This window comes from Mustela nigripes, chromosome 8, assembly GCF_022355385.1.
Source record: "Mustela nigripes isolate SB6536 chromosome 8, MUSNIG.SB6536, whole genome shotgun sequence".
Taxonomy (NCBI): domain Eukaryota; kingdom Metazoa; phylum Chordata; class Mammalia; order Carnivora; family Mustelidae; genus Mustela; species Mustela nigripes.
In genome coordinates this window covers 13,310,848-13,328,571 of record NC_081564.1, presented here as the reverse complement: position 1 = coordinate 13,328,571, position 17,724 = coordinate 13,310,848, and the positions used below count along the sequence as shown (strand labels likewise).

The 17,724-nt window shown below is 51.1% G+C and overlaps 1 protein-coding gene across 5 annotated transcripts in view; it reads left to right on the top strand.

The window, feature by feature from the left end:
• NOS1 (nitric oxide synthase 1) overlaps positions 1 to 17,724 on the top strand; it is a 106,754-nt gene extending 89,030 nt beyond the window's left edge. For all 5 annotated transcript variants that reach the window (XM_059408519.1, XM_059408523.1, XM_059408521.1 and 2 more), the window contains 9 exons: positions 5,511 to 5,704; positions 7,109 to 7,278; positions 10,153 to 10,363; positions 10,958 to 11,045; positions 12,803 to 12,924; positions 14,015 to 14,163; positions 15,546 to 15,740; positions 16,364 to 16,482; positions 17,462 to 17,724. In XM_059408519.1, coding sequence (XP_059264502.1) covers positions 5,511 to 5,704; positions 7,109 to 7,278; positions 10,153 to 10,363; positions 10,958 to 11,045; positions 12,803 to 12,924; positions 14,015 to 14,163; positions 15,546 to 15,740; positions 16,364 to 16,482; positions 17,462 to 17,477 — 1,264 coding nt within the window. In that variant the 3' untranslated portion in view covers positions 17,478 to 17,724. The remainder of the gene's footprint in view (positions 1 to 5,510; positions 5,705 to 7,108; positions 7,279 to 10,152; positions 10,364 to 10,957; positions 11,046 to 12,802; positions 12,925 to 14,014; positions 14,164 to 15,545; positions 15,741 to 16,363; positions 16,483 to 17,461) is intronic.

Sequence of the window (17,724 nt, the reverse complement as noted above, 5' to 3'; positions counted from 1 at the left end):
AGTCTCTCTGTCCCTCGACTTCTGTAAATAAGATTTTTAGCCTTCATGAAGTCCTTTGCATTGATCCTTAGAGAATGGCATCTTTTTTCACATCCCGGTTACAGCCCATGTTGAGCTTTTGAAATCTTGATTCTTTAGTACAGTCAGTGGGCTTGCGAGCTGAACAGGCCTGGGTTCTGACCCCTGTCCCGTCGCACACCAGCTGTGTGACCGCAGGCCAGTCATACAGGTCCTCCGAGCCCATCTCCTTACACAGAACAAGAAGGGTATCTCTACACATTGCTGACATTTCTCTAGTGTTTTCTGTGTGCCGAGCCCTGCTTTGTGTCTCTCTCTGAGGAATCTCCCAGAACTCTTAACCAGCCCAGGAAGTTGGGACTATTATCATCGAAGTTTTGGTTTTGGTCCCCCCCACCCTGCCCCACTAAAGATCTATTTATTTATTTTAGGCAGGGAGGGACAGAAGGAGAGGGAGAGAGAGAATCTCAAGCAGAATCTCCACTGAGTTTAGAGCCCAATGTGGGGGTGATCCCACATTGATCCCACAATCATGGCCTGAGCTGAAATCAAGAGTCAGTCGCTCAACTGACTGACCACCCAGGCGCCCCCATCATCGATGTTTTAAATATGAAAAGTGACAAGTAGATAATGCAAGTGACTTTATCAAGGTCACATAGACTCGGTTCTCCAACTCTAAAGTCAGCATGCTGAATGGCTACCCAGGTGTCCTCAAGACCATTGCAAGGCTGCTATATTAACGACGAGGTGCACAAGGCAACCAGTATCTCATACTTTCCCGTTACTCTTCCTTCTCCGGCCCAGCTTCAAACACCTACACATTTAGTATGCATGCTTTCTGCGTGGATGTCAGACCTCTGATGGAGTTATCAGCAGCAGGAAGCCCCCAAGGTCTCATGTACTCTCTTAGATCCTCCAACATTAAAGAAATGGGTTGGGAAATTAAACCCTTTGAATAATTTGTTATATGCAGCATTCAGGAGCATAGGGATCTCTGATACAGAGAGGGACCTTGTGTTTGAAATACACATCCTTACTTCCCATTTCTGCCCTGTGGAAAGGGATGACTTCAGTAACATGGAAGAGAAGTGACTAAGAACCCTTGGAAATTTCCTTCAGCAACAAACCGTGAAAGAGCAAATAACAAAAATTACTCCCTACACCATGGTACATAAAAAGCAAGGTCCTTTGCAAATGTTCTGATGCTAACTTGGACCAAAGTCCCGGAATAACCCCCACTCACCTCTGGAAAGGGCCTCTGACTCTATGCTGAGTGACTTAGAAGAGACTGTTTCAAACAGGTTTAGGGACGAGAACCTTGTATTAAAATCAGTCGTGAATTAGCACAAAAAGGATCAAGTTGTATGTAGGTATCTCTCTCTCTTTGGAAGCACACTCTGGAGCATGACCTATTTTCAGGCTTACTACCATCTCCAGCTTTGTAAGTCGTTGGTTTGTTTTAAGGGATAATCGAGTTAAAAAAAAAAAAAGCCTCATATGCTTCTGTTTTCCCCCACCCAAGTCGGCCCAAAATCAAGCTGTTTGGGCCAGGAGGCTATAAGCGAGATGTCACAAATTACTCCCCGCCTCCCAGATACTTAATTGCAAGCAAAGTGCTTAAGAGGAAGTAAACCACCTCCTGAGGGTGATCCTTGCACAACCAAAGATAAAAGTGACCACAGTCATTGCCTGGCCAGGAAATACATTCTCTAGGTACACCAATTAACAAACAACACAGCAGGGAGTATAATGGAGCGGTAATGGGTGCGGTGAGTCCTGCATTTCGGGAGGAAGAGAAGTGCATGGTAGGCTTTAGAAAGGGAAGGAGAGGAGGGACATCGAGGCAGAGGCTGGCAGGAGTAGAGGTGCAGAAGGGGTCCTGAGTGTTGGGGCATTGTGGACAGTGGTGGGATATTACAATGGACAGATCTTGGTGAGGAAACTCTTGATTCTTACTGCTCCCTGGATGAAATTGCTTCTCTCCAGCCTTTCCCATTTCAACAGAGATCATCAACAGTTGCCTTAAGCCAAAACCTCAAGCATCTTCCTTGCCTCCTCTCCCTCCCTTACACTGCATGTCCAGCCCTCATCTTGTCCTCTGGGATTTGACTTTCAACTTCATCTCAGACCTACAGCTGCTGCGTTGAGCAAATCCATGTTCATTGATGGTATGAGTGGGCTCTGGCCACCATTCTGATCTCCTTCTTCAGCTCTGCCCCCCCCCACATCTGTGTTGACCACTCTCCAAACATTCCAGCCTTCTTTCCCTTCTCCATATATGCTACACCTTTTCTTACCCCAGGGCCTTTGCACATGCAAACACTCTTCCCAAACAGGTCTTTGCATGTCCCCTTTTTCTCATTGTTCAGATCTCTCCTCAAATGTCCCATCACCTCAGAGGCTCCCTGACCGTCCTATCTGATAATCACTGGGCCTGCTGCCCCCAACCCATCAACACCCACCCATCCTTCTGGGACCTCTTTAAGTTGTTCCTCAGTGAAACTAGTACAGTCGATGAGAATGGGACCCCAGACCCATCACTGTCTCACCAGTGCCTAGAATAAGGCCCAACACTCACTACAAATTTGCTGCACGAATGAAACTTACAATGTTTACTCTTTTCATTAAAGAGTATTCTTTTTTCCATTTGATGCTGAACATTAACTGACTCTTGTTTCATCCGTGAACCTGTCATTGAGCCACTGCCGAGCATACATGCGTGTGTGTGTATGTGTCTGTGTCTGTCTGTTATGCTTCTGGAGTCTGGGATGGAGGGGCCACAATGACTGCTACATTCCCACACTACCCTTTTTGCCCTTTCTTTTTTTTTTTTTTAAAGATTTTATTTATTTATTTGACAGACAGAGATCACAAGTAGGCAGAGAAGCAGGCAGAGAGAGAGGAAGGGAAGCAGGCCCCCTGCTGAGCAGAGAGCCCGATGTGGGGCTCGATCTCAGGACCTTGAGATCATAACCTGAGCCGAAGGCAGCGGCTTAACCCACTGAGCCACCCAGGCGCCCCCTTTTTGTCCTTTCTCCTTCTCCCCATCCTTCTCAATGACCTTAATGTGTCCCAAGCTTAAACACACACACACACAACTAACTTACAAAATTCTATACTTACAAACCCCCAGCAGAACTGAGACAACTGGTCTCCCAAGTTAGTGCTACTGAGAAAGGGTTAGGGGAATCTGCTTCCCCCACAAGGCTTCAAAGACTAGCCCATTAGGGTGCTCCAAGGCCATACAGTCATTCATCCCTGGGAGGTCTCAGCAAGCCATGCCTGATCAGAGGCTTGCAACATCCCCTTGGTTAAATTCCCGGCACGGGCAGAGCCTGGGGCACCTGGCGTATCTGCCGGCTGCCTCCCCATTCCTGCCCCTTGTCTGCCTGACCACCGTATGTCATGTTCAAGAGAACTTGGGGGAAATGGCTGGGAGTGTGAGCCAGCTCAGCAAGTTCGGGTCTTCCACATTTCTATTTTGTACCGGCCAGAAGAACGGAGGCAAATATACTTCGGAAAGGAATCATGATGATCTGGGAGAAAGTGGGAATTGTGGGGCCCTTTCAAAGGCTTCTGTGGTTGGCGCCGGAGGCTCCTTAATTAGCAGCCCCACAGCGCCCCCTGCTGGCTATCAGCCTCTGCTAGATTCCAACCCTGGCGCAGGCAGGAGCTGGTGGTTGTCATTGCTCTCCAGGAACCAGGAACCCACATGAGCTCAGACCAGAATCAGTCGTGTAAGTCTGTATAATTGACAAGATGAGTGCCCCTGGGACAGCAAAATCTGTCCAGGAAAGGAGAATGGGACCCCAGGCCCTGACACCATCATTCCCAATGTCAGCCACCAATTTCCCCACCATACAAAGGACAGGGGTGCCTTGCCTTGCTTCGAGAAAATACTTGCAAAAAAGTAAATGTGCTAGCACAACTATTTTTAATAACGGTGGCTATTTGCAGCACAAAAGGGTTCTTGGGTGTGCCAGAGACTACTTTATATAGCGAGTCCCATTGGTCTATTCAAGTGTTGATTTACATACCATGGAGAACGTAGAAACTTCATGTTGGATATGAAGTGTCTCTACTGAGAACCAGTTGGCAATGAAGAAAAGCAGATCTAGGGGCGCCTGGGTGGCTCAGTTGGTTAAGCGACTGCCTTCAGCTCAGGTCGTGATCCTGGAGTCCCCGTATAGAGTCCTACGTCAGGCTCCCTGCCAAGCAGGGAGCCTGCTTCTCCCTCTGACCCTCCCCCTTCTCATTCGCTCTCTCTCAAATAAATAAAATCTAAAAGAAAAGAAAAGAAAAGATTCTGAAATGCCGACGGAACCCAAAGAGGACAAAGAATCTGATTTACCAAAAGCGTAATCAGCTCCCAAGTTCTCAGGCATTGTGTAAAATGCAGTAGGTCTGTTCTAAAACCTTTTAAAGGACCGGAATGATCATAGAGTCTGAGAGTTCATTCTTGTTGCCCTCCCTTAGCATGGGCCCTTAAAATCCTGCCCTTAAAATACAAAAACCAGTGGAAAAGGGGAGGATCAGGCAAATCATAAATAAATCAGTTCCTCTGTGTGTTTTCTCCTTAGATCTCTCAAATTTATATGGGTGGATTTTTGCACAACCAAGACCAAATGTGTGTTTCCCTTAGGTGATAATATAAGGAGCCTGCTCCCCCCCAACACACACACATACTTACCAAAGGGGGGACAGAGCTTGGGATTCCCAGGAGAGATGGCATGATGCAGACTGCAGACTCCACTGCCTTGGCTCCAGTGGGGTCCTGATTCCTGGGAGAACCCCAGTTAGTAATGAAAACACAGTCTGTTCTGGCAACTGGTGAACCCTGAGAGCCTGAGGTCCCTTCGTCTAATAAATATTTCTTGAGGACCAGCTACGTGCTGGGACTATCCTATTTGCCAGAAAGAGAGCAGTGGACAAAATAGATTCCTTGCCCTGTGGAATTTACATTGTTCTGGAGGCTGGGGTTGGGGAGGGAGGGTCAGGAGGCGGGGGAAGGCAGACCACGAAGCACAGGATGATGGAAGCTCCACAAGAAGGCAGACGCCGGTCAGTGCTACGGAGAAAGGTGGTTTGGGAAGGTAGAAAAGCAAGGAATCTGAGGACTGAACTGAACCCTGAGGGGCTCTGGTGCCCAGAGTTTGGGGAGATGAGAAGGAACTGCCAAAGGAATGAAGATTGGGAGAGCTGGGGTGCCAGAACCCAGGAGAAGGGATTTGAGGAGGAAGAGATCAGCCACGTGCAGTGCTGGTTCCATGAGCAAGATGAATGCCATGGCATTGGCATTGGATTTGCAGAGAAGCTCACGGGGGACCTGCTAAAAGCCATGGTGTGGAATGATGGGGGTAGAGGTCTCCTGGCGTGGGCCTCATGGAGAACGGAAAGGAGGGGGATTGCAACCACAAAAAGAGACAAAGGAGCAAAGAAAGGAAGCAGTAGCTGGTGACTCTTCTCTGACTGCTCCCCACCTTTCCCTCCAGCCGATCAACCATCTTCGTGCGTCTGCACACCAACGGGAATCAGGAGCTGCAGTACCAGCCTGGGGACCACTTGGGCGTCTTCCCGGGCAACCGCGAGGACCTCGTGAATGCCCTGATCGAGCGGCTGGAGGACGCGCCCCCGGTCAACCAGCTGGTGAAGGTGGAGCTGCTGGAGGAGCGGAACACAGCTTTGGGTACCTACGGCAGGCTGGGGTGCCCCGGTGTCTGGGGAAAAGGAGACCCATCCTTCTTCCCAGTCGCCAGTCCAGGTCGGGGAGAGTGGGTCTCTGTCACCTCCAACGAGGGTCTCTGTCACTTCCTGAGACTCCTCCTTTCTCATGGCTGAACCACCTTGGCCCAACTGGCTGACCCAGTGTCCCTGATGCTAGGACATCCATAGCATCCCTGGGGGGAGGGGCTTCGGCCGTCCATCACCCCGCCTCACTGCCCACCAATGAACAGCCGCCGATGTGTACCCCTCCCTCTTCTTAAAATCAAGAGGCACTACATGCAACTCGATGGCGCTCTCAAGGTTGAGTCATCATTAGATCGGGTTCCAGTTTGTTTTAGGGACCATCCCTGACCTTCTCATTGAAGAATTTTAAAGGCAAATAGGCCTCAGGGCTTCATTTCAGGAGGCACAGGTGAGCTCAGGGCTCAGGTACCAGTAACCACGGTAACCAGTAACCACCTGACAGCCCAAGACATGGTGACCTGTCACCTTCACAAAGGAGCTGGAGTGTATGGTCAGGGCAGAGTGTGGAAATAGCATGCGGTCAAAGCCCCACTGAAAAGTCCTTTGGGAGATACCGCTTTGGGGAGATAATTCTTTATATTAATAAATCCAACCCAGCCGGCTCTTCCTTTGTGTTGGAGCAACACTTTTTATCTTGGATTGAGCCCCTTAAAGCAGATACTGTGTGTAGGACTATATCCGATGGAAAATTATACGGGAGTACAGCGTAATAGTTAGAACAAGATCTGGGACAGGACTGCCTGACTTCACACTTATGAGCTGTGTGACCTTGGGCAGATTCCTTGACCTCTCTGTGCTTCCCTTTTTTCTCAGTTGCAAAGTGGGAATAAAAATAGCACCCACCACCTAGAATTGTTGTGCGGACTAAGTGAGTTAATAATATAAAGTGCTGAGAATAGCACTTGGCATATAGAAAGTGCTAGCAAAGTGTTAGGCATGTTTGTCATTTTAAATGCTGGAATCCCACTTAGGGGTTTGAGAGGCCAATACCATGAGAGGGCAGACAGAACCAAAATAGACTCCTAGCTCGTGCTCAGTGGGGGGCTCACTGCATAAAACACCAGAGATGGACTGTCTCATGCTATTTTAATGTTGGTTCATGTTTTTAATTTTTGAACTAATTTGCACAATTGATTTTGGATCTGCTCCTTGCGTGCATGAGGTGATCCCATGGTCCTGAGAAGCCTGGGTCTAGATGTGGGACATGGAAGGTGACAAGCCAAGGGGTTGCTTGGCTCACCCACCCCAGGAACAAATCTGGCCTTCCTGACTTGGACCCAAGCCCTTGGAGCTCAGACTTTCCTCCCCCCATCCACCCCTCATGTCCATTGTACCTCCATAGGAGTCATCAGTAACTGGACAGACGAGCACCGCCTCCCGCCCTGCACCATCTTCCAGGCCTTCAAGTACTACCTGGACATCACCACGCCCCCGACGCCGCTGCAGCTGCAGCAGTTTGCCTCCCTGGCCACCAGCGAGAAGGAGAAGCAGCGTCTGCTGGTCCTCAGCAAGGTGGGTCCCTGGCTTCCTACAACCCCCAGGGCATCTTTCCTGTCCTGGTCCCTGGAGAGCGATATAGCTGTTACAACAGTTGTCCAGAAGATGGCAGTGTGGAGCAAGAGTTCCTCGTTTTTCGTTTGCAGGGGGACGCCATATTGGCTAGTCCATTTTGGCTTGTCCTCACCATCTCCCCTCGTGCTAACTAAGGTCTGACGGAACAACGGTCGCCCTGTTGAATCTCGGAGCTCTCTGGGCCGGTAGAGATTCCTTTTCTAACTCTTGTTCCTCCTTCCTTGGGAACTCCTGAGCTTCCCTTAGCTCCATCTGAGCCCATGCTTAGAAGGAACAGAAAGAAAAAAGAATCCCATAGTGCCCTGTTTTAGAGAGAGGCCTTTCCCAACACCAAGGAGCTATTGGTAGGACCTGCAAGATAGAGGAAGCCCTCAGATGGTAAAATGCATCAAACATTTCTACCATCCTTGCTTTGAAACCTAGGACTCGCTTGCCCCAACCTGCCACAAAATTTTGCTCAGTATGATTCCTACCCAGGAGGACCACCCACACTTCTCCCAGTGGGGGCTCCTCCCCGCTAAGCAAGCCATCAGCAAAGGATGGCTTAGCTTTCTTCTGCTGTCCAGGAGAGAGACGAATGATGGGAAGACAGGAAGGTACTAATTTCAAAGAATGTATATTACAGCTGGCCCTTGAGCAATGTGGGAACTGGGGTGCTGACCCCCTGTGCAGTAGAAAATCTACATACAACTTTTGACTGCCCCAAAACTTAACCACTAAGGTAGCCTACTGTTGACCAGAAGCCTTACCAATAACATAAACAATTGATTAACACATATTTTGCTTGTTTTATGTATGATATACTATATTCTTACCATAAAGTAAGCTAGAGAAAAGAAATTGTTAAGAAAATCATAAGGAAGAGAAAATTCATTTACAGTCTTCTATTATATTCCTCAAAAAAAAAATTGCATATAAGTGGACCCAATATGGGACCAAACCCATGTTGTTGGAGGGTCGGCTATATTTAGACATGAGAAAACAGACGTGAAAAGGAACACTAGATTAAGTAATTCACTCTGGGGAACTGGGAACAGATTGGAGAAGTGGAGCATTAATTTTCATCAGTAAACGTCACAGAATTGTTTACCTTTGTACATGATGTACATGTATAACTTTAAAGTTTTAATTAAAATTAAAGGGAGGAGCTACTTTTAGAGGGACCAGAGATTTCATGGGACAATTTCAAGTAGAATTTGATAAACTGTACGCCTTAGCCCATAAACTGTACATATTAGCCCGTTTCTTCCAAAGAGCAGAAACTCCAAGGTAGGATTAAATGATCAAGGATTTTGATTAAGGGAAACACCCGTGGGAGGGGAAAATGGGCAGGAGTCTGACAAGACGGAGAACCATCAGAGCTCCAACCAGTCTGACTCTGAGTGCAGGACAGAGAAGGATGTGTGAGTGGAAACATCCGGAGCTGCAGCCACAGCCTTAGGAAGGACCAGCACGGGTGAACCATGTCTGTTTCCTGTGGATGTCCATTTCAGAGCGCAATTCCTGAGGCTCTTGGCTGATGGTTTCCCTGCAGCTCGAGGTCAGTGAGGCTGGAGGTCTGGGAGGCACGTTCTCAAGGATGCCATACCCTATCAATAAGGCAAGAATGATCTTGAGGGACATGGAGGAAAGCTTTATTATACCATACTTATAATACAGTACTTTACTCCTCAAAATCTGAGCCTCTTACATGCAATCGGGGTCTGCCCAAAGTAGCTTCGAAGTAGGAAAACACAATTCCAAAGCCCCAGAGAGTTTCTCTGTTCCCTGGTAGCAGCTGAGTTTTGCTGGCCACAAACCCTGACTGTGGGCCTCCACACTCGAACCTTTTCCTTTGGGGCTGTCATTCACCATCTTGAACTTGACCTATGCTCTCTGCCGATGCATCTCCAGGTGTGCAAACTCACAGGTCCCAGGTCTGCATTCCATACCGCCAAATCATGACTCTCTCCACAGTGCTTCTCTCTTGATGTTTGCATATGGCGGGACCGATTATGGTTAGGCGCTCACACCCCCTAGAACAGGCGTCAGCAATCTTTTTCCATAAAGAGCCTGGTAGTAAATATTTTAGGCTCACAGTCCGTGAGGTCTGTATCACAACCCTTAAACTCCACCATTTATAGCCCAACAGCATAGACGTTACCTAAGTGAGTCGGCATGGCTGGGTTCCAATCCGATCGTATTTGTAGGCACAGAAATTCAAATTTCATATCACATTCTTGTGTCATGAAATAGTATCCTTCTTTTTCTCCTTTTCCCCAACAAACCATGTAAAAACAGGTCTTAGCTCATGAGCCCTGCAAATAGGTAGTAAGCCACATTGACCTTTTGCCACCCCCGACCTAGATTCAAACCCAGAATCACTGCCTCCAAGCCAAAGAGCCTCTGTAATTGTCAGTTTTCCCTGCTATAAAATAGGGACAGCAGTCTTACTTATTGTATAAAGTCGTAAGAATTAAGACCTGGTGTGGAGTTACTACTGTGTGAGTGTTAGGTATTCTTCCTTCTCTCGACTTTCTTTTTTTTTTTTTTTTTTTTTTTTGTTTTTATTTATTTATTCGACAGAGAGATCACAAGTAGGCAGAGAGGCAGGCAGAGGCAGGGGGGAAGCAGGCTCCCCGCTGAGCAGAGAGCCCGACGCGGGACCCAATCCCAGGACCCCGAGATCATGACCTGAGCCGAAGTCGGAGGCTTTAACATACTGAGCCACCCCGGCGCCCTCTCCTGACTTTCTTCCCCGGATGTTCTGTTGCCCCCACTGGAAGTGTGTACCCAGAGCAGGGTGTAAGTTCTCCATCCCTCTCCTTGGCACAGGGCTTACAGGAATACGAGGAATGGAAATGGGGCAAGAACCCCACCATCGTGGAGGTGCTGGAGGAGTTCCCGTCCATCCAGATGCCGTCCACCCTGCTCCTGACCCAGCTGTCCCTGCTGCAGCCCCGCTACTATTCCATCAGCTCCTCCCCAGACATGTACCCCGACGAGGTGCACCTCACCGTGGCCATTGTCTCCTACCGCACCCGAGGTGGGCAGAGGCCCTGGGAGAGCCTCCGGGTCTGCATTTGCCCCCCGGGGGCCTCTGCGGGGCTGCCATATCCCAAAGTCCTGAGAGGAGACCCACTTCGAGGCCAGGAACTGGGGAAAGAAGCAGGACAGGGAAACTGTCCCCTTAGGCAGAGCCAACCCTGTGCAGAATCAGGAGGGAAGGAAGATGTGCCCTTGAAAGCTTCCTCTGCTCCCCAAGCCTGAGAGCGCTTTTGTCTCCTAGCATTTGTCTTCCATATCTTCCCTCCTTGATAAAGCAATTAGAATGCATGGTGCCTGAGGGAGCTCCAAGACCCGGATCCTGGACTGGGACAGTCGCTGGGATCACATTGACCGAGACCTTTTCAGTAGGCGGGGTCTGAATCCAACCCACCCTCCCCCATGGGAATCCTGGGCAGTTTCTCAGGGTTTCATCATTCCCTCTTCCCCTTCAGAGGAAGGGATCCAGACAGGGAATTCCAAGGCAGAAACTTGGCATAGGGCTGTGAGCTTCCGCACCCGAGGGAGGGGGGAGCCAGTGGCGGGGAAACCTGGGGGCAGTAGGCGCGCCAGACCAGCCTGATTATTCTGCCAGATGGAGAAGGACCAATTCACCACGGCGTGTGCTCCTCCTGGCTCAACCGGATACAGGCTGACGAAGTAGTCCCGTGTTTCGTGAGAGGGTGAGTGGCAAATGCGGAGAAACGAGCAGTTGTCCCAAATCTGTGTACTCGTGAGCTGGTCTGGGTGGACCAGCCTCATGGGTTCTGGAGAGATGGCTGAGTCAGACGGAATGGAGATCAACACTCTTGTATCCCTCCAAGATGTTAAGTTAATAGGATCGCGGGATGGGCAACACAGCAACAGCTAAGCAGGTACCTCCTCCCGCCCCACCCCACACAGTCAAAGTCAGGTCGATGCAATGAATATTTATCAAGTGCATGTACTGTGCTAGAGGCTGGGGTACAGTAGACAACACAGTAAATGCAGCATTCGCTTTCCTGAAATCTGCAGACCAGCGGAAATTCTCTCCGCTGTCTCCCAGCTACCCTATCTGTTCCCGCTGTCTCAGAGATGGGGAAGATCCAAACCCTCATCCCTTCAATCAGAGCTCTTCCTCCCAAACTCAGCTGGTTGGGGTTTTTTTGTTTTTGTTTTTGTTATTTTAAGATTTTATTTATTGGAGACAGAGCACTAGCGGGGTGAGGAGCAGAGAGAGAAGCAGACTCCCCGCTGAGCAAGAAGCATCCCAGGACTCGAAGATCATGACCTGAGCTGAAGACAGACGCCACCCAGGCGTCCCCCCCAACCAACCCCTGCTGTCCAAACTCAGTTTTATTTTTTTTAAAGATTTTGTTTATTTATTTGACAGAGATCACAAGTAGACGGAGAGGCAGGCGAGGGGGGAGGGGGAGCAGGCTCCCCGCTGAGCAGAGAGCCCGATGTGGGGCTCGATCCCAGGACCCTGGGACCATGACCTGAGCCGAAGGCAGAGGCTTTAACCCATTGAGCCACGCAGGCACCCCCTAAGCTCAGTTTTAAAGGACACTCCTGCCTACGATGAACAGTACTGTATCGTGCACTTAAAAATTTTGTGAAGAGGGTAGATTTCATTGAATGTGTCCTTACCACCATCAGATAAAAAATACAGCTCAAAATGTTTTTCACCCTGAGGCTCTGGCTGAGCCCGTGGGCCCCTTGGAGGGTCCTGCTATGTCAGCCAGTGACTTCTGTACCTCAGCTGTGGTCTTGACCGCTGATTTTTCTCAGCTGTTGAGACTGGGGTGTTGATGGGATGGTGCACCTGCCCTGAGTGTCAGAATCCCCCGCGGTGTCTCAAAAATGCAGGGTCCTGAGCCCAGACTTGCTCCACTGCCCAGGACTGTGTACTTTTAACACCGCCTGGGGATTCTTCTGTACGATGAAATCTGCTCCCCGATTTAGCCTCACTGTGGGCTAAATCCACGGTTCTCAGTACAGGGCGGTGCTCCCCTTCAGGGCACACGTGGCAACATCTGCAGAGATTTTTGTCCCAGTTACAGGGTGCTCCTGGCCTCTAGGAGGTGGGAGACCCGGAGTGCTGCTCTGTAGCCTATGATGCACAGGACACCCCCACGGCAGAGAAGTGTGAAGCCCCAAATGTTGTCAGCAGTCCTGAGGTCTGGAAACCCTGGGTTGAAACGATCCCACTGCCCTTTGTGGCTTAGCTCAGCAATGAGGAAAATTGGGAACTGGAGTGGCAGCCAGACCCCAAGGACCTCCTCTTTTGGGAATTCCCCAAATCCATGTAGCCTGTCACCCTGATAAGGGGCACCCGACCCCAGCCGGAGAGTGCAATCCCGCTGGGTTATTGCGACGGCCTTCTGGTCTACCAAAGACCCAGCCACCCTTCATCGGACTTGAGCGCAGCAAGCCCTCTGATTCTCTCCTTCTTCTCCAGAGCACCCAGCTTCCACCTGCCCCGAAATCCCCAAGTGCCCTGCATCCTCATTGGCCCAGGCACTGGCATTGCCCCTTTCCGAAGCTTCTGGCAACAACGGCAATTTGACATCCAACACAAAGGTGGGTGTTGCAATTCAGCAGCCCAGCGATGTCCACCCTGCCCAGGCAGCCCCACCTGTGTCTCAGCCACTTGGAGGAATGAGGGAGCTCTCTCTCCCCTGCTTCTCTCCCTGGCGGAGGGAAGGGGGCTCATGGTACTGACCTGACCCAGGGCTGAAGTTCATGGTTATGCTTCAAAGGACCTGTCCCAACCAGTCTCCCACATAGCTTGTTCTAGGGCCCGAAATTCCATCCCCAGAAGACATTTCTTTGTTAAGATAGGACCCCTCTGCAAATTCAAGCAGCCCTAGGAGAGTAAACATTAAGCCTTATCAAATGTGTGTATGTTTATGGGATTGTCCCAAAGGCTGTTATTCCAGAGCAGGCTTTGCTGTGTGAGAGATACACAGAAGATCAGCTTCGGGAAGAGAGAGAAGGAAACCCACAGCTGAGGTGTGCATTGGCCAGGGATTTGTTGAGCGGCTAATAAATGCCAAGCATCGGTGTAGGTGTCAAGGGACAGCACTAGACAAGACAGACACACAGCAAGAGAGAAAAAAAAAGCTACCCCATGGAGCAGTCATTCTGGCAGAATAGCTAACATGGATGAAGGAGTCACTGTATATTCACTGGGCTCTAATGCTTTAGGTCTCAGAGTAACCCTAGCAGGTAGATGCTGTGATAACTTGCGCTCTGTACCTGCGGAAATGGGCACATAGAAAGCCAAGTTCTCCTCCTCAGACAGAGCTGGAATTTGAACCTGGCTCCATGGTCTGGTCTTTCAGCATGACCCAGTAGTGGGGGGTGGGCTGCTAAGTAGCCATTGGGGCAGCAGGAGGGATTGAGACCCAGAGAAAGGAGGTCTGCTAAAATCTGAACACCCTTCACCCTTCACCGACTTTGCTCGGTGTGAGCAGGGGCATGCGCGTGTAGACGTGGGTGTACATGTGTGCAAATACATAGACCCCACTTGTCCCAGGGTTCGTGTGCTCTATCCCTGTGGCACGCGTGAAGGTTCCCAGCGCCCTCTCCTGGCTCCACCAGCCACCCCCCCCCCCCAAATCGGGCATCTGAGGAGGTGTGAGCAACGTGAGATCTTTCTGGTCCTCAGGAATGAGCCCCTGCCCCATGGTCCTGGTGTTCGGGTGCCGGCAATCCAAGACAGACCACATCTACAGAGAGGAGACTCTGCAGGCCAAGAACAAGGGGGTCTTCCGAGAACTTTACACGGCCTACTCCCGAGAGCCAGACAAACCAAAGGTAACTTCTGGCCCGTGCACTGTCCCGGGGCCGTGCACTGTCCCCGGGCCGTGCACTGTCCCGGGGCCGTGCACTGTCCCCGGGCCGTGCACTGTCCCCGGGCCGTGCACTGTCCCCGCCCCGCAGCCCCAGATACGCGCATGCGCACGCATGCTTGTACGCGCAAGCGCTCCCACCCCCCTGGGCACCCCCTCACCTAGTCTGAATTCTCCTCTGGGGCGTCTGTCTGTGCTTCAGGAAGCAGGAGCATAGAAATATCAGTTTAAAATACCTAGTGGCCCATATTATAGGATGCCACTTATGTGAACTATCCAGAACAGCCGACTCCGTAGAGACGGAGAGCAGATCTGGGGTTACCAGTGGCTGTGGCGACAGGGGAATGGGAATGACTGCTCCTAGGTACAGAATTTCCTTTGGGGGTGATGAATAAGTTCTAGGACCAGATAGGACGCTGGTTGCACAAGATAGTGGTGCACAAAATGCCACTAAATTGTTCACTTGAAAATGGTTGAATGGTACATGAAATGATTTCCGTATCTTACCAAAATACAAATATTTTTAAAATACGAACTAAAAAAAAAAAAAAAAAAGTAACAGTCCCCAAGAGGCACAAAGTCAAAATACGGACACAGGCCGTGGGGCTGGAGCGTGCTCCTCCTGGATCTGGGGGAGATCCAGAGGGGTCCCAGGAAAGGGGCCGGGAGAGCTGGGGTGGGGTGGGCTGTCAGCGGGTGGGCAGGGGCTCTTTGGTAGCTGGTGTGGAAGTGCCCCAGTGTCTTTACAAGCAGGACAGCCGTGCCAAGACCTACCAGCTGCATGTCCGCCTCACCCCAGGGGAGTTTCCTAGACAAGTGAAAGGCATCCTGAACAGATAGGGCAAATCCCCCAGAGGCTGATTTGGACACCCCCCCCCCCGTGCCTACCCCACTTTCTCTTAGCCCACCTTCTACTCCAGCTGTTGTACAGCAGCAGGCTTTGCACAGGTGAAAGCTGAGAGCCCCTCGCCTCCCCCATCTCCTGCTGTCTTGCCTCTCTGGCACCCCAGCATAGGCTGAAGCCAGCATCTATCAGAGTACAGGGGTCAACACCCTGGGGGACCTTTGGCCATCGGACAGGGAGTGGGTAGATTGTGAACCCACCCTATGCCCCACTGGGTTATGGCTCTGGAGCGTGTTCCGCATGACCCTTTCCAGGGTCCTCAGCCCTGCTGGGCTCCAGCACAGGGGCAGCTCACTCACACACGCTCGGATCAGCTTTCCCTCTCTTCCTCGCTCCTCCTGCTCCCCTGGGTCACCTATGTCAGGCTCTGCTGTCCCGGGGGCGGGTAGTGTGCTGCTGCCCAGGATCCAGCTCCTTCTCACAGCTCTTGCTGCCCCCTGCAGAAGTACGTGCAGGACATCCTGCAGGAACAGCTAGCAGAACCAGTGTACCGAGCCCTGCAGGAGCAAGGGGGCCACATCTATGTCTGCGGGGACGTCACCATGGCCGCTGATGTCCTCAAAGCCATCCAGCGCATCATGACCCAGCAGGGGAAACTCTCAGCGGAGGATGCGGGCGTGTTCATCAGCAGACTGAGGGTGAGTGGCCTCTTGGATCCCTTTCTCAGCATCCGGTTCCTGTCTCCTCTTCCTCACCCCACCTGTCTCAGTGATTAGAGGGGCCATGATGACATCCCCACCTGCTCCCATTCTCCCATTTATGGCTCGAGGTAGAGGATACCTGTGGTCCCCAACCATAGATGAGAGAGGAGGAGGAGGACTGGGTGTTGGGTGTGCAGGTGCATGTATTAAATATGGATGGGGGCTGTGGTGTGTGAAAATAACAGGTGGGTGGACCACTGGGTAACTGGATAGAAAACTTCCTAAACCGACCCTTCCTGCCCCCAGAACTAAGCTGCAGCACTGTCCTGTGCAGTTGTCCAGGTTGAGTACTGCACAAAAAGATTTGTCCAAGCTGTGCCAGTTCGGATGTGAACTGAAATGTTTTTTGCCACCCTGGGCTGGTGAGACCCCAAGCCCTGGAGGGTTAGGGCATGGGGTCTTATGAAGCACAGTCTGGGAATAAAGAGGTCTTCCAGGGGGCTCTGGCTCTTTGTTTGTTTAGAACCCATCTTTTTCAAGGACATTCCATTCCAGGTTGTCAGTGTGTCTGTCTCTCTCCTGCCTTTGGCTGGCATTTGAAGGCTATTTCTGTCCCCCAGGATGACAACCGGTACCATGAGGATATTTTCGGGGTCACCCTGCGAACATATGAAGTGACCAACCGCCTTAGATCTGAATCCATTGCCTTCATTGAGGAGAGCAAAAAAGACACTGATGAGTAAGCTGGCTCCATCCCTGGGGAGAGGGGCGGGCAGAGCCCTCTTTTCCCAGTGCTGATGGCTGGGGGATGTCTGTCTTTGTTTGCCCTGGCTTTCCCACAGTGGAAGGTGTGCTACAAATGCAAATTCACAGGCCGCTCCAGACCTGCTGACTCTAAAACTCTGGAGTGAGAACCCTGGTTGATGTTTTTAAGGGGCCCTCCAGGGGATTCTGAGCCCTGGCTTCTGATCCCTGAGTCTGCCTGGGGCGCCCCCTAGTGGAATGACGTCTCCAGTCTTCAGGAAGGTGTATCCCCAGCCGCTGCTCCCAGCCTTTTTACAGCACCTCCCGCACCCCCCAAATTGCGCAGACTGTTCTCATCCATGCAGATCCCAACCGGTATTATTTTGACAACCTCACTGGTCCTCTAGAAATTGCTTGGAACAGTCTGAGGCACCACAAAACTGGACTGAGTCTCACTAGTTAAACCTCCCCTTAAGGCCGGGACCTCTCAACCGGGTCGGAAGTGGCACTCACCCACGCCTGCCCACAGACCGCCTGCAAACCACCGCCGTGTGCCCTTTATGTTAAATTAGGTAGGAACTGGGTTGTCTCATTTTTGGTGGCGTAGGGAAGACATCCCATTTCTCAACAGCCTCATTATTTTCCGTCTGCATACAAAACATATGTTGTGTCCGGTAGGCTTTCTCACCTTCCAGATTCCAACCCCTTTGGCTGTCGGAAAGCCCCTTTCTTTGCCCCTCTTTATGGCCGGGTGTGTTGGTGAGCAAGCACTCTTTCATTCCTTCATTAGTTCATCCGTTCATTCAAGACGAGCCCAGCTAGGGGTCAGGTGCTGTCTGAGGCGGGGAGCCTGCAGAGGAAGGAACAGTGAAACCCAGAGCTTAGTGGCTTTTCTGTGGCTCTGTAAGGAAACAGCTCAGCTTTGCCTCCAGGACACTAACTGCCCACCCCCTCCCCGCCCTGTCTTCCCACAGGGTTTTCAGCTCCTAACTGGATCCTCTTGCACAGATGGATGGCAGGGGGGCTGTCCCGTGCACCCCCGCGGAGCGGCTGCAGGTTTTCTAAGCGTGGACACTGCTGAACCTTCCCTCCGGGACCCCGCGTGGCCCCTGCTGTCCCTCTCGTCCTGTCGCTGTGGTTTTTCCTCTTCTGGGTCCTTGCCCCTCGGTGGTTTCCTTGGCCCTCTTGGGTTTTCTCCTTGAGTTGTCCTGCTACAATGCAATGCCTTTATAATCCA